The sequence below is a fragment of the Lissotriton vulgaris genome, chromosome 12 (genome assembly GCF_964263255.1).
Source record: "Lissotriton vulgaris chromosome 12, aLisVul1.2, whole genome shotgun sequence".
Classification (NCBI taxonomy): Eukaryota; Metazoa; Chordata; class Amphibia; order Caudata; family Salamandridae; genus Lissotriton; species Lissotriton vulgaris.
In genome coordinates, this window is record NC_141700.1 from 260,979,785 (window position 1) to 261,002,718 (window position 22,934).

At 43.3% G+C, this 22,934-nt stretch overlaps 1 protein-coding gene across 1 annotated transcript in view; it reads left to right on the top strand.

The window, feature by feature from the left end:
* The window catches only part of CNGB1 (cyclic nucleotide gated channel subunit beta 1), a 1,326,699-nt gene that overhangs the window by 158,803 nt on the left and 1,144,962 nt on the right, over positions 1-22,934 (top strand). Inside the window, exon 9 of the mRNA XM_086945539.1 lies at positions 22,248-22,398. Within this exon, the coding sequence (XP_086801665.1) occupies positions 22,248-22,398 (151 nt within the window). The remainder of the gene's footprint in view (positions 1-22,247; positions 22,399-22,934) is intronic.

Sequence of the window (22,934 nt, forward strand, 5' to 3'; positions counted from 1 at the left end):
TCTTCCTGGTAACAGAGTTCCCCCTGTCCCGCCCTGGCACTTTCGGAACCCCCGGCTCCGCTCAGATTTAGTGATGGCTATCGATTGCTATTTCGATGAGAATGTGGGTTCGGTGACTTCCCCTACGATTCTCTGGGAGGCCTTTAATACTGTCATACGGGGATCCGGACTGTCTCTTATTGCAGCTGAACGGAAAGCTAGGAGGGAGGCCGTGCTGGCCCTTGAGACCGAAATCACTGCACTCGAAAGTGAACTGGGTGGGGATGACACGCCAGCGCTCCTACACACTCTGGAACTGAAGCAGGCGGATTATAAAGCTTGTGTGACTGATGCTGCTAAGGTGATGCGCGCGAACCAGCTGGGCCGTTTGTATGATGTGGGTGACAAGGCTAGCAAACTCCTTGCGTGGCTGGATAAGGCTGAAAGAATGAATCGTGTAGTACCCGTTATTACCCGTGAGTCTGGTGAATGTGTGTCTGACCCCGGTGGGATTGTTGACTGTTTTGTGGACCATTTCCAAAAGGTCTATACCCCAGTGAGTGATCGTGATGAGGCCGACTCCCGTTTACTGTTGCGTGATATTGCTCTTCCTTGTGTCTCGGAAGAGGAGGGACTGGCTTTGGAAGCTCCCTTTACGGTGGACGAGATCGCCCTCGCCATCAGATCCTTGCGTTCGGGTAAGGCGATGGGGCCTAATGGTTTGCCTATCGAGCTCTACAAACTTCGTCCAGACAAAATGGCCGCCCACTTGCGGACTATGTTTCTGGACGCATTTGAGGCTGGAATCCTCCCGCCTGAACAGCGCCTGGCCACCATAGTGGTCATTCATAAGGACGGCAAGCCTTGTGACCGCTGCACCCATTTCCTTACTGAACGCGGAACCCAAAATCCTTGCCAAGGTCCTGGCCAATCGGTTGTTGACTGTGATCTGTGACCTGATTCATCCGGATCAATCCGGCTTCATACCACATCGGAACACGGCCCTTAATCTACGTAGACTCCACGGCGTTCTCGCGAGAGCTGCAACTCTCGCTGAGCCAGCGGTGGTGGCCTCCCTGGACGCTACAATGGCTTTCAACACCATTGAATGACCATATCTGTGGGCGGCCCTTTCCAAATTTGGCTTTGGCCCTAACTTTATTGCGTGGGTGAGGCTCCTGTACGAGCAACCACTGGCTCAAGTTGTGGTGAATGGCAGAAGCTCCGACCCATTTCCATTGGGACGCGGCACCCGTCAGGGATGTCCGCTTTCCCCACTTCTGTTTGCACTGGCGCTCGAGCCCCTTGCGGCATGGCTCCGGTGGGAACCCTCGATTAAAGGGATCCGGTGGGCGCCGGATTTGGAAGATCGCGTCTCGCTCTACGCCGACGATATCCTTCTTTATTTCACTTCCCCCCAGAAGTCTTTGAACGTGCTCTTTGACGTTCTCACATCATTTGGTAAGAACTCTGGATTGGTTATCAATTGGACCAAGTCCTGTGTTTATGTCATAGCGGGGGTGTTGCCACCGCTGCCCCGTAGGTTTCCAATTCAGGTGGCAGACGATGGTTTCAAATATTTGGGGGTCTATGTTTCCATGGTTTCCGTGGTGCGATATGATCGGAATCTCTATGCTCCCCTCCGTCGCCTCAAGCAGGATGTGAGGCGGTGGCGTGAATTGCCCTTGTCCCCGCTGGGGCGAGCAGCACTTTTTAAAATGATGTCGCTCCCTAGATTTCTTTATGCATTGCAGAATTTCTTCGACCCGGTCCCCGCTCGCTATTTCCGTGAGATCGAAAGCCTACAGCGGCAATTGATTTGGGACGGACGTGCCCGTATCGCATTGTCTAAACTCACACTCCCCTGGTACGATGGCGGTATCGCTTTACCGGATATCAAACGATATTACTGGGCCTCGCATTTAAGCGCAAGTAACCACGTAACATATTCATCGGAACCCGCTCCTGCTTTTGCCCTGGACAAATTCCTACTGCCCGGTGGCAACTTTAATAGAGCTTTGTACTCGAAGTCACCAATCCGTCTCCTGACTGGTCCTACGAAGTGTGCGGTGCGTGCCTGGAAGGATGCTACTGTGGCTACGGGCTGGAGTGGCAAATTGACGCGTATGACTCCACTGTATGATTCTGAGCGGCTGGGCAACTTGTGGCGGACGAAAGGGTTCGATAGGTGGGATATGATTGGGATTAGTAAGGTGGAGGATCTCTGGGCCAGGGGCACTGTGAAGTCCTTCGAAGCCCTGAAACTGGAATATCAGCTTGATGATAAGGAGTATTTTTGGTATATGCAGGTTCGGCATGCCTTATCTTCCGCCTTTCCCCCTGGGACTGATATTCCCCAGTCATCCCCACTGGAGGACCGTGTCCTTGATGGCCACGTCACCGATAGCACAATTTCGTTAATATATAAGAAACTTATTAACAACAGGGCTGACCTGCTGGGGAAGCTTTGTGCCTCCTGGACGGCAGATGGGCTCGAATTAGACGACGAAGATTGGCAGTCGGCTGTTTCTTCCCCAAAAGAGGTGGCTATTCCGGCCTGGCTTCGTTTTGTCCAACTAAAGATCCTCCACCGTGTGTATGTGACCGGTATGCGTCTGGTGCGAATGGGGCTTGCGACGGATGGACTGTGTAGACGTGGTTGTGGTATGGATGGTACTTTTCTTCATGTCTTGTGGGAATGCCCGGTTGTCTCAACTTTCTGGTCCAGGGTGCATGATGTGATGGGACGTGTTACTGGAGTCCCCCTCCTTCCCGAGGCACGGCGCTGTCTACTCAATGTGTGGGAGCCTACAGATTGTACGGCTGCCCAGACATTCTGGGTCACTCTGGGCAACATGGTTGCCAAAAGAGACATAGCTCAGCTCTGGGGCTCCAATAGACCACCGAGGCTCAGTGCCTGGAAAGACAACATGGACTGGTGCATGTTTCGAGAGAAGACGGTTTACGAGGCACGGGGTCGTCCTAAAAAGTGGGCCAGGGTCTGGGCACAATGGAATGCTTACCGTGGCGATATCTGTTCCCCTCCACTTGATTATGACGATACTATCCCCTCCTCCCCATGAAAGGCGTTCCTTTCTCTACTCACATCCTATATTCCCTCCATGACCCCCCCTCCCACATTAGACTTGCTCCTGTTTATGTATACTCCTTCCCTTTCCCCCCCTCCTGTGAGCCTTGCCAGTATAATACCATGTGTTTGTTTTTGTTCATTTTCTACCTCGACAAAACTATAAAATTAAACCTTCGCTATCCTGTCATTTATTGTATTGTGCACCACACCATAACGGACGCTAAGTGGCCACCTCTATTGCATATTGTCTTTCTTTATTCTTTTAATGTTTGTCATAGCGGCCGGCCCGTTGGGGTTGTAGGCAGACGCTGTGTATTGTGCATTTGATAAATAAAGGTTTTTAAAAAAACCAAAAAAAAACAATGTAGTAAATCAGTATTATTATTATTATTATTTATTGAATTTGTAAAGCGCTACAGCTACCCAAAAAGGGTTTCACGGTGCTGGTGGAAAGATTGAGTGCGGGAAAGGAAGGGAGGGAGATGATAGCCAGGCCAGATCTACTGGTTGAACAGCCAGGTTTTCAGGGATCTACGGAAAGTGACGAGATTGGTTTCAGTGCGCATTTTTAGGGGGAGGGAATTCCATAACTTAGGACCTAGGTAGGAAAAAGACCTGCCTCCCATTCTGGAAAGCCGGACCTTAGGCACATTAAAGAGGCCCTGGGAAAAGGATCTAAGATGCCGAGTGGGAAGATAGGCATGAGCTAGGGATTTTAGGTATCTTGGGGCAGAACCAAATTTGATCTTATGCATGAAGCAAAGAGTTTTAAATTTTACTCTGCTCTCAATTTTAAGCCAATGATAAATTTTTAGGTGTTCCGACATGTGTTCTCTTCTGTGGCACTTGTGCAGCAGACGGGCCGCAGCATATTGTACACGCTGCAGTCGTTTCATTACAGCTTGGGTAAAGGACATTACCGTAGTCAAGCCTTGAGGTGATTAGGGCATTGACTACAGATTCCTTGGTGCCTTCCGGGAGCATCCATATTATCTTACGGAGCCATCTCAGGATTACAAAACACATGGCAGTAAGTTTCCCGACTTGAGGCTGCATCGTAAGTCCTTTGTCGATAGTTATACCTAGGCTACGGACTTGGTCACATGGGATGGGAAGAGGGCCCATGCTGGGTGGCCAGTGGGAGGCATTCCATAGATCAGGGCTGGGACCAAAGATTAGAACCTCTGTTTTTTCTCCGTTAAGTTTCAACAGATTGGTCCGCATCCAGGTTGCGATTTTGGCAAGGCCAGATTTCAGGGGCGAAGGTGAGTCCTTGTTTGTACTAGACAGAGAGAAGATTATTTGAGAATCGTCAGCGTAACTAAACATGGTTAGGCCTGGGGGACACCATAAGGGGACTGATAGACACCAGAGGTGCCTGTGTTGGAATTAATTTGGAAAGAGCGCTGATCTAAGAAAGAGGTTAGCCAGTCAAGAGCAATTCCCCTTATGCCAACATCAGAAAGGGAGTCGAGCAGGATACTGTGAGAGATGGTATCGAATGCTGCGCTGAGATCAAGCAATATCAGTGCAGCAGTAAGTCCCTTGTCAACTAGGCTCCGCAGATGTTCTACGACCCCCAGAAGGGTAGTCTCGGTTAAGTAACCGGGTCGGAAGCCCGACTGAGAGGAGTGGAAGATGTCATTTATCTCTAAGTAGTAGGCCAGATGGTTATGAACATGTTTTTCCAAAAGTTTGGAAAATGCGGGTAACAAGGAGATCGGGCGAAAGTTACCCAGAACTTTGGGGTCAGCCGTAGGTTTCTTTAACAAAGGTGTGACTTTAGCATGTTTCCATGGTATAGGGACAGTGGCAGAAACGAGGGACTGATTTAAGATTTTACAGATCAATGACAAATGCCTGGTGTCAAGTTTCTTGAGTATTGACACAGGGAGAGGATCTACCGGGGAGCCCGATTTTAGTTTTCTAACAATTTCTTGTAGATTTTGGATAGTAATCTCAGGCCAGCAAATTAGAGGGTGATATGTTAGCGCAGATTGTGTTTGCTGATTATTATTGGCAGTATTGTTATTTGTTTCTTTCGGTTGCTGCTTAGAAATATCATCATAGATTCTTTCAATTTTGTTTGGAAAAAACTGGGCCAGTTCGTCACATTGGGCATTATTCAAAGAGGGAGGATCAGCAGTAGACTTTGATCCTGCCAATTCTTTAACTAAGTTAAATAATGTCCTCGATTTGTTAGATGCAGCTGAGATAGTCTGGGTGACATAGGCTGCACGAGCTGCAGCACACTCCCTATGATATTGCTTGAGTTCCTTTTTGTAGGTTTCCCCAGAGATATGAGAATAGTCTTTCCTCCAGAGACGCTCGTAGCGTTTACATTTGGATTTAGCTGCCTTGAGTGCGTCGTTAAACCATGGCGCTGGAATGTTGTGAGGTTTAATTCTCTTATTAGTAAGCGGCAGGCAGCTGTCAATGGCTCCCAGGAGCCACCTGTCCGTTGAAGCAGCTATGGCCTCCATGTTAATTTCGTCACTCAGAAGATCCTCAGGGACAGAGTCTAACGCTGAATTCAGTTGGGCCAGGTCAAGTTTCTTCCAGTTTCTGTGACCATAGAGGGATGATATGTAGGGAGGGGACGAGGCTCCCCCGCCAGGGATAGTAAAGTATGTAAGAAAGTGATCTGACCATTGAAGGGGCAAGGCAGGAAGGCATTGGATCTGAGGGAGGTTTCCAAATATAGGGTCGAGTAAGTGGCCATCTCTATGAGTGGCCCCCTGATTATGAAGCATAATGTGCATGGCCGCCAAGTCATTGATCAGATTATTGGCAGCCGTATTTTGAGGGTCGTTTAAGTGAATATTAGGTCACCTACAATCAAGAAAGTGCTTGTGTCAATCAGAAGAGAGCCTCCTAAATCAGAGAACCGAGATGTCCAGGTTGTTGCCAAACATATATATAACAATTAATACATTTAAAAATTATCATTTACAAAACCTTTGAAATTCACTGAAAAAACCATAGGTTTCAGACACGTTATAGTTAGGAATTATCATTTAAAAAACCTTAGAAATTCACTGAAAAAACCATAGGTTTCACACATGTTATAGTTAGCTGGACATTTCACTCATACAAAACCATTGAAATTCACCCGTTATAGTTAGTTCAGCTAACTATATCTCGTGCGCCCGCAATGCAATGCTGATGACGTCACATATTACATCACTCATGACATGGTCAGTGACATCTCTCATAACATCACTGATGACATCTCAAATAACATCACTGATGACATCACTGATGACATCATCCTTGTGAAAGAGTGGCGCACCTCCTCTCACCGTAATATTACCTTTGATACACACATTAAAAAATAGAAATTAAAATTTTCAAAAAAATAGAGATACCAATACCAGTTACAGCAACGTAATCAGTAATTCCAACATCTACATACACATCCACTCATTCACCAACAGTTCTATATAGTCACTCATACATGTACTCACTCATCATATGTACTCATACACCTATACATCCTGTTACACACCGACACTCATCCATAGAGTTACTCACACACATACTCACACATGCAAATAAACTATCAAAGATCCATTTACTTGCATATACAGCTATACACACACCACTACACATACTTCTACAGAAACGTACACATACTTACTCTCTTAAACAATCACTTATAGAAAAACATACTTATTTACACAGGAACTCTTCCAATCCCTCACTCTCACATATACTCACTTATATACATCAATACTCACATATACTAGTTTAAAACATATGTAGTTACTCATAAAGATACTATTGAGACAGTCATTCACTCACTAACACACCCATACACACACTCATCCACCCATACAGTCCTGCACACATGCTGTCTTCAAAAAACATACAAACAGTGAGTCACTAATTCATGCATCCATGCGCTAACTAATATCCCCCACCAAACCATACAGACACTCATACTGATACTCAAAAAACCAACTAATAACCCTTATACACACTCATGTAGCTACTCATCAACCCATGCAGCCACTTATACACAAAGTGAGACACTGATACAGATATTTAAATATTTAAACATTACTCGGTAATACATATATTCACTAAGATACACTTAATAAGTCAGTTGTAAAATCAATTTAAAAAAAACCCATCCATTTAGACACTTATTTACCCTTTTATTATGCATGCGGTTGCAACTAGGAAGTGTTGGCCGCCATTTTCTGATTCTGTTGAAGCGAGTAAGGGGAAAAAAGGGAGAAAAATTGGGAAAGAGGAGGGTAGGAGCGCTGTGAGGTTTGTAGGGTGGGTAGGGTGTGCTATAGAGGGAGTGTGAAGTGAAGTATTTACCCCTACTGATGTGAAAGTGCTGTTTTGCCCACTGTGAGATGGTGCTGAGGTGAGGTTCTGGTACACTCTGGGATGAAACCGTGCGCTTAAACTGTGAGCTGAGTGGTCTGTAGCATACTGGCAGAACCAAAGTATTTACCCTTACCTGTGTGAAAGTGCTGTTTTGTGTATAGTGAGATGGTGCAGAGGTGAAGTACCACTAAACTCGGGGATGAAACAGTGCGCCTAAACTGTGAGCTGATTGCTGTAAACTGATGTGCTTTGGGCGGTGTAGCATACTGGCCGAAGTGAAGTATTTACCTCCACCGGTGTGAAAGTGCTGTTTTGTCCAGTGTGAGATGGTGCGGAGGTGAGGTGCTGGTACACTCGGGGATGAAAGTGTGTGCCTAAATGAGTTGAGTGCTCTGTAGTATACTGGAAGAAGCAAAGTATTTACCCTTACCGGTGTGAAAGTGCTGTTTTGTCTAGAGCAGAGGTCTTCAAACTTTTTGATGCCGAGACCCCCTTGTAAAACCTTTTTAGGCGTAAGGACCCCCTTCCGACAAAAGTTTCTAGAAACTGGTACTCCTCATCATCAACTTTTGACAACCATAAATGCGCCTGTTAGACCTCATCACATCCCTCCATCATTCATCCACCCACACTTTCACACATCCATCCATTCACCCTTTCATCCTTCCATCCATACATCCATCATCCATCCACCCTTTCATCCATCCATTCACCCTTCATTCATCCACCCACCTTTTCACACATCCATCCATCATTCATCCATGCAACCTTTTATCCATTCATACATCCATCTACACTTTCATCTTCCCATCCATACATCCATCCTTCATCCATCCACTCTTTCATCCTCCCATCCATCAACATCCACCCTTTCATCCATACATCCATCCACCCACCCTTTCATCCATCCATTCACCCATCCACCCATCTTTTTACACATCCATCCATCCATCATTCATCCATCCACCCTTTCATCCATCCATCCTTCATCCGTCCACCCTTTCATTCTTCCATCCATACATCTATCCTTCACCAATCTATCCTTCATCCATCCACCCTTTCATCCTTCCATCCATACATCCATCATTCATCCATCCACCCTTTCATTCATCCATCCACTCATCGTTCATCCACCTACCTTTTCACACATCCATCCATCCTTCAGCCTTTCATCCATCCACATCCATCCATCCTTCAGCCTTTCATCCATCCACATCCATCCATCCTTCAGCCTTACATCCATCCACATCCATCCATCCTTCAGCCTTACATCCATCCATCCACCCATCATTCATCCACCCACCTTTTCTGTGCCTCTCTCATGGGGGGGGGGTGTCAGTATCTATCTGCGTCTTCGTCCTTCTTCTTTCCCGCTCACGGGAGGGCATCTCTGTGCCTCCCTGCTGGGGGCGGGGGACGTGTCATGGGACCCACAGCTCCAGGTGCGCAACATCCATTGAACTCAAAGGGCTACACTACAGCCACTCCCCCAGCCCCCCCCCCCCCCCCCCAGCTCGTGTATGTGAGCCCAGCTGAAACAGCTTCAGGGACACACACACAGTCAAACCCAAGTACTTGAAAGGTCTTTAAAAGACCTTTTACTTGTTAATGAGGCGTTGATGTTTTTCACACCTCGGTGTGAATTAGGCCTCCGCAGTGAGCACCCTCGATCAGCCCAATGCCAGGAACTGCACTCTGCAGAATCTGCGACCCCCTTCCCAGGACTCCACGACCCCCCTGGGGTCGCGCCTCACAGATTGAAGACCGCTGGTCTAGAGTGAGATGGTGCAGAGGTGAGGTACCGCTAAACTTGGAGATGAAACCGTGCGTCTAAACTGTGAGCTGATTGCTGTAAAGTGATTTGCTCTGGGCACTGTAGCATAGTGGGCACTGTAGTATATCTCTGGAGGTGATGTTAGTATGCGTTTAGAGTATAGCAGGGGTGGGAAGGAAAGTACTTAGTGGTACCGGTATGAAGACTCGGGGATGAAACTGTGAGTGTAGTCGTGAGTTTATTGCTGTGAAGTGATGTGCTGTGGGTGCTGTAGGATACTGGCCGCTGTAGCATACCTGTGTAAGTAGTGTTACTGTGCGTTTATTCTATACAGGGAGTGTGAAACGAACTACTCATCCCTATTAGTCTGAAGCGTTGAATGTAGTGTTTTAGGAAGCAGGAATAAAGGAATAATAGTGAAGAATATAATGCAGAATGTTGCAATCCCAGAGAAGGAAAATGGTAAAATGAGTTGTGTCTAAGAAAGCGGTTGTGTGTAATAAAGGGATGGAGTTTGAAAATTGTATAGAAAGTGTCTTTCTTTAAGTTCCATAATTGGACCTACTGGTGCAAGAGCTAGGGCATCCAGCTGATGCAAAGTTTAACCACTTCTGCTGTATCCAAATGTAAGCTCCGGCATCAGTGAATTGTATATTACATGTTACAGTTGCATGTGAAATAAACAATAGCTATTACACTTGAATGACTCTACATTCTATAAAGAAAATAAAGGTAGGATATGATTACCACATGTATCATTTAAGAAAATAAAAAAATAAAAAAGAAATTGCAAAATGTAGTCATCAAACTTTTTATGTACCTTGGCAGTGCTTTTTTGTAACAGAAAATGATAAACAGTAGAATAGTTAGCAATATGTTGTACAGTAGATTCAGTGTGGTGCGTGTCAGAATTGGTACTAGTTCTACCCACATTGGAACTTTGAGGATGAATACAAACATTTTGCTTCTGAGAAGCACATTCGGTACCTTTGTTGTCAAACCGTAAATTATTGTCTTCAGCTGTTTAAAAAAAAACATTCTTGTGTAGAGAGCTTAGACAAACTCCAACCGCTTCTGCTGTAGTCAAATCGAAGCTCCTGCATCAGTGAATTGCACATTACATGTTACAGTTCTATGTGACCTACAGAATTCTATTAGACACAAATAAATACATTGTATAATGAAAATAAAGGTAGTTTATGATTACCACACTGTGCCAACCAGTTCCCTAAACAAAGTTGTCTTTTTACATTTTTATCGTGAGGTTCTGAGCAGAGGCTGACTTTGAGTAAAATTGTGTGAAAGGGCTTTGTGAATAACAGGCAGGCAGAGAGGTGTGTAAACAAAGAATAGACGTGGTTTCTAAATGGGTGTCGGGTTTAGGTTAATTTTGGAAGTAAATAGAATATTTACATAGGCCATACATCACCGATTCCTGGTTAGACTGGAGACGTAAGGGGCAATAAGGAAGATAGAGTTCAAATGTCCGAGTATACTTAGAAAGTTATTATATCAAAGTAGTAGGATTGAAGTGTATTATAAAAAATTTAAAGGAAAAAGTAAAAAAGATGGAAAAAATCCATTCAAGAATAATGTGAGTGTCTTACAAGTCTTGGAGATTTCAGTCCAGAAGTTCTTCAGCGGCTTGAGGTGCGTAATGTTCCAAGAGGCTATTGTTGCCATCGTGTGAGAAAAGCGAAGCGATCCAATTCATATCCTCGAAGCGACAGTAATGTTCCTCGAATGTTGGAGCGGTAATTTGAATGGGCAGGTAATCTGCAATGTTGATAAAGGTCACACGTTGCAGGAGATCTTTCACGGCTGCACAGAAATCCCATTCCGCTGCGATTCCTTTTTGCATTGCATTCGCCATTTCTCCACTGCTAGAACAATGTCGTTCATGGCTTTCAAGATACTCCATTACCTGCTGGATATCTGGAGCAATTGTTGAGATGTTGGCAAGGCATACATCCATTCGCCAGTCGAATGGGCTAGTTTTGCAATCAAACAATGATTGTACGCATGTTGCATAAGTGTAGATAAATCTTATGTTGTAGCTAGCTCCGATAATAGATAGAGGCAGGTAGCCAAAATGTTTTTCAGTTTTTTACAGTATTGATGTAGCTAGACGTAGAGGCATATTTTGTCTGACATAGTTGTTACCATAGAGAGCGTAGCCATTTTGAGAAGTAGAATTAGTAGTAGGATGGCCGCAAAGAGGGCGAGAATTATGGCCACTGTTCCTGTTATTCCAGAGATGATCGAAAGAATGTCTGAATGTAGTCTGGTATTAAAAGAAGAACAGTTTGAAAGCGTATTAGAAGGCTGTAGGAGACTGTGTTAAAAAAGTGTGCCAGACCTTGAGTGTGACATGTGTTGAAAATTGTGTAACAATTCACAAAGTGTAAAGGGAGTGTATTTTATTTGAAGTTCGTGGTGTCTGCAGTCGATACATTTCTTTTGCAGAAGTGAGGGGGACTTCTGTTCTGAACAAAGGTGCTTTTAGTTTGGTTTGTTTCTTTAAATGTGTTTTCATACTAGGAATTGAAGGCCACGTTGAAGTTTGGGAGTGTGTGGGTGGGAATAGATTTTGCCACAGGAAGTTACTGTGTTTAAAACAGTAAGGACATGCGGTATGCCAGCTCACATTCCGTAGGAGTGTATGTTATTGAGAAGCAGATAACTGTTGTTAGAAAGCTGTGTGAATGTTGGTGTGATTGTGGGAGTTGGTGTCCTTTTAAGAAAGGACGCAAGATTGGTGGCTGTAAGCTTAGAAGCGCCTTGTAGTTGGACATTCTTGGATAGTAATGAATGACTGCCATTGTGGTCGCAATATTCACCTGTGAGAAAAACATTTGTATGCTCATTAAGACAGTGATATGTAAATGGAAAAAACCACTGCTCGTGAATAAATGCGCGACTTTATATAATGACATTCAACATGACAAACAACATGTGCACGTAGTAGACACAATGACACTACATACTGTGGGAACCGTGGCTAGCCATGTATACAAACTAAACATGCCATGGCACCTTTGACTCACTATGTAGAATGCGGGGAGAGATTAGAGCAAAGTATGTGCGAAGGTGGCAAGTAATTCTCGATTATAAAAGTATACAATGAAAAGTCTTGAGGGGATGTGCCGGACAGACTTGTGTATGCAGAGCACAGACATGTACATGTCACCATGGACTGATGGCCTATTGAGTGAAGTTGACAGTGGACACAACCATGATAGTACAGTCAGTAAGTAGGATTATGGAATGGTAGTGCGTACGTGCCCCCCCCCCCCCCAAATGTTTAGGGCAGTGGGCTGGCTCGGCGTATGCAAGGCTAGCATAGGGGTATGAATAAAAGGCACGTTTTTTGGGTGTGGTTCTCTTCCGGAGTGGCGAACCTGTGTGCCAGGTCTGTGCAGCTTACACCACCACGAGGCTGACCCTGTGAGCGAAGGTGGGTGCGTGAATGATGCTCTCAGCCTGCTGGTAGTCAGAAACTGTCATGGCCGCTGTGACACATATATGCCCCACAGTTCACCTTTTGACACCACTGTATGTGAAGGAGGGCCCACCACGTGCCGGCAGAAGGTCCTGGGCCGAGGTCTGCGAGCTCGGAAGGCTCCTGAAATTAACGCTGGTTACCACGACCCAGGCACACAGTGCCCAGCCTTAGGCCCAGGAGCGTGGAGTGCTCTGTATAATAGTCACACAGTAGTCCGACAAGTACCGACAGGGGAATGGTGTTTTTGATACCATGGTGGGCAATGCTAGAAATGTATCTGAGAGTGGAGATGAAGGTACTCCTTTCGACCAGGTGCAAACAACTCTGGGTCCCAACAGTGGAACGGTGTCTTGATCCCACAATGAACAATGTTATATCTTGATCTGAGAGTGGAGATGAGGGTACTCTTTTCGAGCAGCTGCAACCAACTCTAGGTCCCAACAGTGGAACGGTGTTTTTGATACCATAGTTGGCAATGCTAGAACTGTATCTGAGAGTGGAGATGAAGGTACTCCCTTCAACCAGCTGCAACCAACTATGGGTCCCAATAGTGGAATGGTGTCTTGATTCCATAATGGATGATGTCCGATAATACCTGCTGCTTGCTTTTCACAGAACTCCCTCCGTTAAGGTGCATCACAATCTGTGCTTCCGTAGCTAACTGCTGTACAGGATTATTGGGCTTTGTTGAATGTAGTTGCTGGACTATAGCGTGGTACAGCAGGTCCGAACAATTAAACGGGGTCTTGATTCTATGATTGAGGATGTCAGAAGTTAAAGTCTGTGATGATTTCGGTGTACCTCCTCCGATCAGGTGCAACCAACTCTAGGTCCGAACAGTGGAACAGTGTATTGATCCCACAGTAGACTATGTTAGAACTACATCTGAGAGTGGAGATGGAGGTACTCCCTTCTAGCAGCGGCAAGGAACTCTGAGTCCCAACAGTGGAACGGTATCTTGATCCCATAATGGATAATGTTATAACTGCATCTGAGAGTGGAGATGAAGGTGCTCCCTTTGACAAGGTGGAACCAGCTCTAGGGCCCAACAGTGGAACGGTGTCTTGATTCCACAATGGAAGATGTCCGATGTTTACATTCTGCTTGATTTTTACAGAACTCTTTCCGTTGAGGTGGATTAGACTCTCTGCTTCTGAAGGTAACTGCTGCACATGATTATTAGGCATGGTTTATTGCAGTTGCTGGAGTACACGGCATGTTCGAACAGTGAAACAAGGTCTTAATTCTATGATTGAGGATGTCAGAAGTTAAAGAATGTGATGATTTTTGTGTATAGCTTCTGATGAGGCGCAACCAACTCTAGGTCCCAACTGTGGAACAGTGTCTTGATCCCACAATGGAAGATGTCCGATATTACCTGCTGCTTGCTTTTCTCAGAAGTTTGTGTGTTGAGGTGCATCACAGTCTGTGCTTCCATAGCTAATGGCTGCACATGATTATTGGGCTTGGTTGACAGTAGTCGGTGGAGTGTACTGTGGTACAGCAGGTGCAAACAGTGAAATGGGGTCTGATTCTATGATTGAGGATGTCATAAGTTAAAGTCTGTGATGATTTCTGTGTACCCCCTCTGATCAGGTGCAACCAACTCTGTTCTTCCGAATCCAACGGTATGTGGCTGTGAGTTGTGAATGACCACTGGATTTGGTCTAGACTGCGTTTCGCAGGGTTCACAATTTAGATTGCGTGGCGATTGTTTAATTACAGAATCCAGTAGTTAAGTAATTAGAAAGTCTATTGAAACATACACAATATTGTTTTAGTATACTTGCTTCATGTAGTTTTTTTTATATCAGTTATAGTTTTACCGAAATGACCACATTCATCTTGCAAGTCCAAAGGAACAGTGAATAGTGTAGACTGTGGAGAGATGAAATCCCAATTCGAATTGTTTTGATTTATTCATTGTAGAGTTCTCTGTAATTTATGTTGTTTTATTTTATAAAGAGGGAGTGAGAAAAAGTATTGATGGTTGTGTGTGTGAGTACTGCTTTTAATTAACAATGCAGACAGTAGTGTTCACAATTCAGATCGAGTTGCTATTGTAGATGATGCAGTCCTGTAAGAGAAGAGATTGATGTAATGTGCTCTGTGTGCACCACTTATATGCATCATTGCAGGCTCCGCACATGTTTTATTTGCTTTGTGTATTGCAAACTGTAGAGCTCAAGTCAATGCCACTTGACTGTGGGCCCTTGCTGAACACTCTCTCTGGCCTATACTGCATACTTCAGTGTTCAAATTTGACATTGAGTCGGTATTGTAGATGATTCAGTCCTGTAGGAAAAGACATTGCTCCAGTGTGCTCTGTCTGCACCACTCATATGCATAATTGTGGGCTCTGCATACATTTATTTTTGCTTTGTGTATTGCAAACTGCAGAGCTCAAGTCAATGCCACGTGGCTGTAGGCCCTTGCTGAACGCTCTTTCTGAGGCCTATACTGCAGGCTTCAGTGTCCACATTTGACATTGAGTCGGTATTATAGATGATGCAGTCCTGTAGGAAAAGACATTACTCCAGTGCGCTCTGTCTGCACCACTGATATGCATCATTGCAGGATCAGCACGTTTTTTTTAGTTTGATTATTGCAAACTGTAGAGCTCAAGTGAATGCCATGTGGTTGTGGGCCCTTGTAACCACTCACTCTGGCCTACACTGCAGACAGCAGTGTTCACAATTGAGATTGAGTCGCTATTGTAGGTGAGGTAGTCCTGTAGGAAAAGACATTGCTCCAGTGTGTACTGTCTGCACCATGCATATGTATCATTGCAGGCTTTGCACACTCTTTTATGTTGCTTCGCTGACGACAAACTGGGTAGTTGAAGTGACTTTACGTATCTGTGGGTCCTTTGTGACCGCTATCTATGGCCTACACTGCAAACAGCAGTGTTCATAATTCAGATTGAGTCGGTATTGCAGATGGTGCAGTGTTGATGGCAACAGATATTGCTCCTAGTACGATCTGTCTAAAGCACGCATTAACGGTGGCTGCGCACATGCTGAATGCTTTTGATGTGGTTATGTGAGTGCACTAGAACTGATGGAGCGTTTATGATATAATCTTTTTGTGTATTATTTCAGGTCTATTGATTGTGTGTCAGTATACCACAAGTTGTTGTTCTTTTACGATGGAATTATTTCGGTATTATTTCACATCTACTGTCCCTACCTTACTGCAGCATAAATTATTGATTCTTTTAATATTGAATGTCTGTGTGTGATCCAATGATTACTGTTGTAGTTGATGCTAGCAGCAACCATTCCCTGAAGGCTGGTTTACACTTACCGCACACACATCCAGCACAGACGTCACTGGATATGTCACCATGGTAATAAAAAGAAGTCGAGCGTACGTGCCCATATCCACTTCCACTTTCTATCTGTGTCCGTGTCTTCATTATCTATGCGTGATACTGTCTCTGGGCCGTACTATATTAAATTGCGTTCGGGACAGCGTATGCAACCATGTTACCTGTGGATTTGGAGAAAACTTTAGTAATGTAACTTTTAGGTGAATGGCTATCATAGGTGGAAGGCTACTTTACAGAGCATGAATATTGATGAAAATGATGGTTGCATGTTGTGTGTAGTGTAAAATATGCGTCTATTGCAAAAAGTTTTGAACAAATCTCTCTAAGCAGAAGAGGTGTGTCTCATGAAATGCAGTACATATATTGACTAAAATGGGTGGCGTTTTCGAACTGTTACAATGGGAAATGTTATGAACTAATGAAATGCTTTTTTTCATGGTGACATGGCAATCGCGCAGCCAGTGCGCAATGAGACCGCACCCAATGTGATTGTGAGAAAATATATTTACTATATTATAAGTTTATTAGAGTTAGAAATATATAACTGTTTAAAATATTTGTAATTATCGCTTGCTCTCATATACACTTTAAAGTTTTTTAGATATAGTTTTTAAGACAAAAAAATTAGGGAATGGCGTATGCGGCGCGACATTGTACGTTTATGATGTAACGCAGGGCGTAGCAGCGTGCACTCATTGCATACGCAACACGCAGCAGCCGCGACTCTATACGTACATGACGTAATGCGTGGCTTGGTAGTGCGTACCCGTCGCATACCAAAGTAGCAGCTGGCGCAACCTCATATGTACATGTTACGCGGGACGCGGTGCCACAAACCCGTAAAGGTTGATAGGATTTGCGTGTTGATCGAGGTTGGTTGACTACCGGTATGGGACTGTAGTTCCCCCCCCCCCAAAAAAAAATACATATTTTGTGGGGAAGATATAAAAGATTACATAATTTGTAAAGTTTAAAAAAAAAAAAGGATGATAGAGTTGTGAAATATTAACCTCTTGGCTGCGATCGATATCCCCCTCCTGTGCTGGACCACAATAAAAACTGGTGTGGTCATGACGAGCTAGGCTCGTCATCAGCACAGGAGCACTGTGCTGCATGACGAACGAGCTGAGCTCGTCGTGAGCATGGAAGGGGTTAAAAAACAATTTGAAAAAATATAGGTTTTATATTAAGCTCTATGCTGGGAATGACACACTGGTTGAAGATAGTGAGCTTGTTCTATCATCTGATGGTCCTATTAACTTCCCAACAGAGAAAACCATAGAAATGGCCATAAAAAACATGCGCTCCTCCGGAGCAATGGGACCTGACGAGCTACCTATGACGGTTCTGAAGCAGGAGCCCTCTTTATGGAGTAAGATACTCTATCCATTGTTTAGATCGTGCTTTGTCACTAAAACGGTTCCTGCTTCTTGGAGGGGAAGTATATTGATCCCAATTTTTAAGAAGGGAGCTAGGGACAACCCCATGAATTACCGTCTGATAGCTCTCCTCGACTCGATCGGAAAGGTTTTTGCAAAATGTATTTTAACATTACTTAACGAATGGGTCGAAGAGAATAACATCTTACCATTAGAACAAACTGGTTTCCGTAGGGGGCACGGTACATTAGATAATCTCACCGCCCTACAGGTGATCAGGGACAAATACACACATGTCCGAAGGGGGGTGGTGTTTGCTGCGTTTATTGATTTCTCCACAGCGTTCGACAAAGTAGATCGTCGTACGCTGTGGAGAAAATTAGCAGCATTAGGTTTACCATCTTACCTATTGGATCTTGTACGTGCCCTTCACACGGATACTTGGTGTCGTGTGCTCCAAGGTGGAGAAAGGGGTCTCTCGCAATTAATTCCATCTTTGAACAGCCTTAAACAAGGTTGCCTTTTGGCTCCATTATTGTTTTCCCTGTATACTGTAGATCTCCCTGCTTCCTTGTCTGCTTGTGTGGGCATAGCTCCGGTGGTGGGGGGGTCCCCTATCTCCTGTCTGATGTATGCAGACGATATCCTCGTCCTAGATTTAACACCTAAGGGCCTGGCTAATCGTCTGCAGGCTTTATATGCATTAGCTGACTCTCATTTTATGAAGATTAATGCATCTAAAAGTAAAATTATGTGTATTGCAGGGAAAAAGAAGTGTCGATCTGAAAACTTCGGTTGGTCCATAGGTGGCCAGAAAGTAGAGGTTGTCAAATCCTATACTTTTTTGGGTAAAATAATTGCGGCCAATTTGAGTGAGAATCCCCATATCGAGCATAGTTCACGTAAAGCCCTCGCTCATGGCAAAGGTTGGAATTCCCTTTATCTCGCCACTGGTAAAAGACACTTTTCCTGTCTTCTTGAGGTGTATAGGGCAAAGATTCCTGCTACAATATTATATGGAATAGAACTTGTAGAGCTAAAGCACTGGGGTTTCTGCCACACAATTGAAGGGAAACTCCTAAGATCCTTATCTACCCTCAACACCGCGTGCTCCCTGGCCGCATGTAGGCTCGACTTTGGCCTTAAGAGCAGCTGGGTTCAGGGACTATGTGCTTTGGTAAGATGGGTGGCATGCTTGGCCAGAGCAGAACCGGGATCGCTGAGAGCTCTTCTCAAAGGAGAATTGTTGGGCAACTTTAAAGAGTTCTCCCGATTAGTAAGGAACTTCAGAAGAGCTGTGTCACTTCTAGAGTTAGATGAAAGTGTTCTATTCTTACATTCGCCGGCTCAGCTAAAAACCCTACTGAAACAGGCATCGTGGGAACTCTGTTTTAAAACAGATAAGAATGCATTACAAGAAAAGGGGGGTTGTGATCTCCTTCTTAATTCTTATTCTATGAAGTTTGCCCAACCCTATGCCACATGGAATATTCCACATGGTGTCCGAAGATTATGGTTTCTTTTAAGATATGATCTATTGCCTCTAAATTTACTCTTATCCAAATGGTATGGATCCTCTCCGATGTGTAATCTCTGTAATATGAGTGTTCAGGATCGAATTTATGTGTTGCTGATATGCCCTGCACTCCGCTTATTGCGGTTGAAATGGTTAAAGCCAATATGTCTCCAACTAGGCATTTCCAATGTAAATATCTTCCTGCAAGCTTTGTATTGCCCTCCAAATGAAATGTTTTGCTTCCATATTTTTAATTTTTTTAAAGGTTTTTTAGCGATTTATTAAGGAGATATGGAGGTGTTTGGTGTTGATGATTCTTGTCTATTGTCAATCGACGCAGGTAGTCTTGTGATAGTTGTATTGAATTTCTTCTTTTGTATATAATGTGTATTGTGTATCTTATGTGGCCTTCGTTGAGAGCCAAAACATAATAAAATTAATAATAATAATAGGTTTTATAAATATTAAAATGTGAAATTAACATTTAAAAAACCTTCGAAATTCACTGAAAAAACCATAGGTTTTACAGATGTTATAGTTAGGAATTAGCATTTAAAAAACCTTAGAAATTCACTGAAAAAAACATAGGTTTCAGGGACGATATAGTTAGTTGGACATTTGACTCATATAAAACCTGAGAAATTTGCCTGTTATAGTTAGTTGAGCTAACTATAACTCGCGCGCCTGCAATGCACTGCTGATGACGTCACATATTACATCAATCGTGACATGGTCAGTGACATCACTCATGACATCTCTGATGACATATCAAATGACATCACTGATGACATCATCCACGTGATAGTCTGACACACCTTTTCACACTGCAATATAACCTTTGATACAAGCACTCTAAATTGCAGACTACCGTTTTGAAAAGCATTGACACACCAATACCAGATACTAGATATCCATCCACTGATTCCTATCTATATATTGTGAGCCAGATATACACTGATACAGTCACTCATACATGGTGTCACTCATCATTACATCAGTATAATCTCCACTCATACACACATATATATATATATATATATACATTTACACAGTGCTACTGATCCATAGAGTTACTCACACATCTATTCAGTCATGCCAAAAATAAATCATACACCCATGTACTCACCTATGCAGATATATACACAACACCTGCCTTATTTATACACATATCACTTTCCTTATTTATATAGATACTATCACATACTTACTCTCTTACTCTCTTATACAATCACTAATACATGTACACATTTGTGTATATAGACACTCGTGCAATCACAGTCTTTCACGTAGTCAATTATACACCCCAAGACTCATATAAAGGGTGTAAAAACATATATAATAACTCACATGTACACAACTGAGACTTCAATTCACTAATCAACACACCTGTATACACAGTCAGCTGTCTGTACAGCCGTTCTGAGATGCACTTTTGAATCCATAGAACCAGTGAATCGGCCATTCAGACATTCATGTACAGAGTCAGACACCACCCACACACCCACATAGACACTCAGACCCCTAACAGATACTCATACAATCAAATAAAAATACATATACACACTGATGTAGCTACTCACCAACCCATGCATCTACTTACACATCAAATGAGAGACTAAGAGAGACATTAACACAGTCTAGTCACTAATCCATGCATTCAGTAACATATATTCAATCAGTGACTTATAGACTCAGTCATGCATCCACTAAATAATGTATTCAGGCACATTTAGATTGACTTATTCTTGAATAGACCTTGGCATAGATATATATGAAAAATATTTAAACTTTACAGAAACACGTATTCACTGGATGATGTCATCAGTGATGTCATTTGAGATCTCATCAGTGATGTCATGAGTGATGTCACTGACCATGTCATGAGTGATGTAATATGTGACATCATCAGCAGTGCATTACTGGTGCCGAAGTTATAGTTAGCTTAACTAACTATAACAGGCAAATTTCTCTGGTTTTATATGAGTCAAATGTCCAACTAACTATAACGTCCCTGAAACCTATGTTTTTTGCAGTGAATATATATATATATACACACACATATATATATATATATGTTTCCTTTTTATTCATCATTATAGATTTGAAGAATATACAAAAACAAGTACCTTCTAAGAGAATTTTAATGGTATTATAATTATTTATAATTATTTATTGGCTTTTAAATTTTGTGTACATTATGAAGTTTTATTCATTAGCCAATGCCATGTGTTTAATGTTTGAATTCCATTTGACAAACAGTATTTATTTTTGTGCATACTTGCATTTATGCAGTAATTCTACAAATGTTTGTAGGTTTGGAAAGTTGAGTATATTTTCACTTTCTATTACGTGTGATGGCACTACTTGCACTTTAAAAGGGGTGGTCATCCCTCGTGATGTTGTCATGTGAACAAGGGTATCTCTACCCGAAACGCGTCATGGCGGATTGGTGCTGGGCTAAACTTTAAATAAAAATCGTATTGCACCACTTCTGGGTCTCGCCTGTTCCTGCTTGTCGTTGCGGCTTACTGCGCTGCGCCACATCTGCTGAGAACTGAACGTACCTCATACATATATATATATATATATATATATATATATATATATATATATATATATATATATATATATATATACACACTGACACATATATACATACACATACATATACATATATTTATTTAATAAGAAGTCGCCCAGGGGTACAGCAAAAACAAATACAAGGAAAGGCCAAGTTTCAAACTGGAATTGAGTCTTTAGTGGGAAGAGCACGGGTGTCATTGTGTGAGGTAAAAATGGTTGTGCAAGTACGGGTGAAGGTTGGTATCTGAGTTGGAGAAGATAGAGGCTCTGTCCTTCTGCGGGTACATGTATTTTGATCATCTCTTCACTGACTGAACTATTGGGGAGCATGGAATGATCTTAAGGAAATACAGGGACAGAGATTGGGTTTGACAGAAGACAGAGGGAAGAGCAGTGAGTGTGACATCTGCACAAAAAGAAGTAGAAGACAGTTGAGTGGACAAAACAGTATATGATAATATGCAGAAACAAAGTGGAGCATAAAAAAAAGAGTGGGAGAAATAGGGAGGAGCTTGTGAGAGAAGTAGATATGATGCTGGAACAAACCTGGGAAGAGGTTAAGAATGAAGTATATGCGAGAGGTCCATGGAGAGAGAGCGATAATACACAAGTTGCGAACACTGAGGAGGACAATAGACAGATTGTGCACATGGGAAGGCACAGGAATCCTGCTAAGGTTTGCCTGGCATGTGAATTTACTATCTGTATTCCTACTTAAAATGTCATCTTATTTTTTTGTTATTAGAAACAAAGGTTGTTGAAGCACCTCCATTGCCAGACCCTTCTCCTGTACCACCTCCATCTCCAGCCCCACCACCACCACCAGCTTCAGGCCAGCTTCTGTCCACTGAAGCTGCGGAGTCCTCTTCTACGGTAGCTACCTCCATAGACAAAGGGTACGTAAGAGACTGTATACATGATGCACTCAACAAGGCTATTCAGTCACACTGTAGTACTTCTTAAAGTCTTCTCAGACCACCTGTTTGAAGTAAAATTGATTATTTTCACCAAACTCCGGAGTTTGAAAGTGATCACATGTTCAACAAGCTTAGCATAGGAGTGGCATCATATGGAATTTAGAGGGCTCTGAAGGACTAAATGAAGCTTTCTACTTTTTTTTCTCAACAATGCTGAGGTAACATCAATGGGCTTGAAATTAGTAGAGAGCCCAGCAGGGATTCAAGATGAGTTTGAAGTTTTACAATTTGATGGTGAGGAAGGGAAACATTTCCTGTTGAGGAAACAAACAATTCGCCAATTACATCTTGACTTGGCTGGAAGTGGCATGTTTCTGTGTTTAGAAGACAAACATGAGACTAGAGAAGGCAACACACCTGAAGAGTGTCCTAAGCAGAAGCATATTGTCTGAAGAGTGGGGGCATGAACATGACAGACGTCCAGGTAGGGATGCACCTTGATGCTTTCCTCCTGA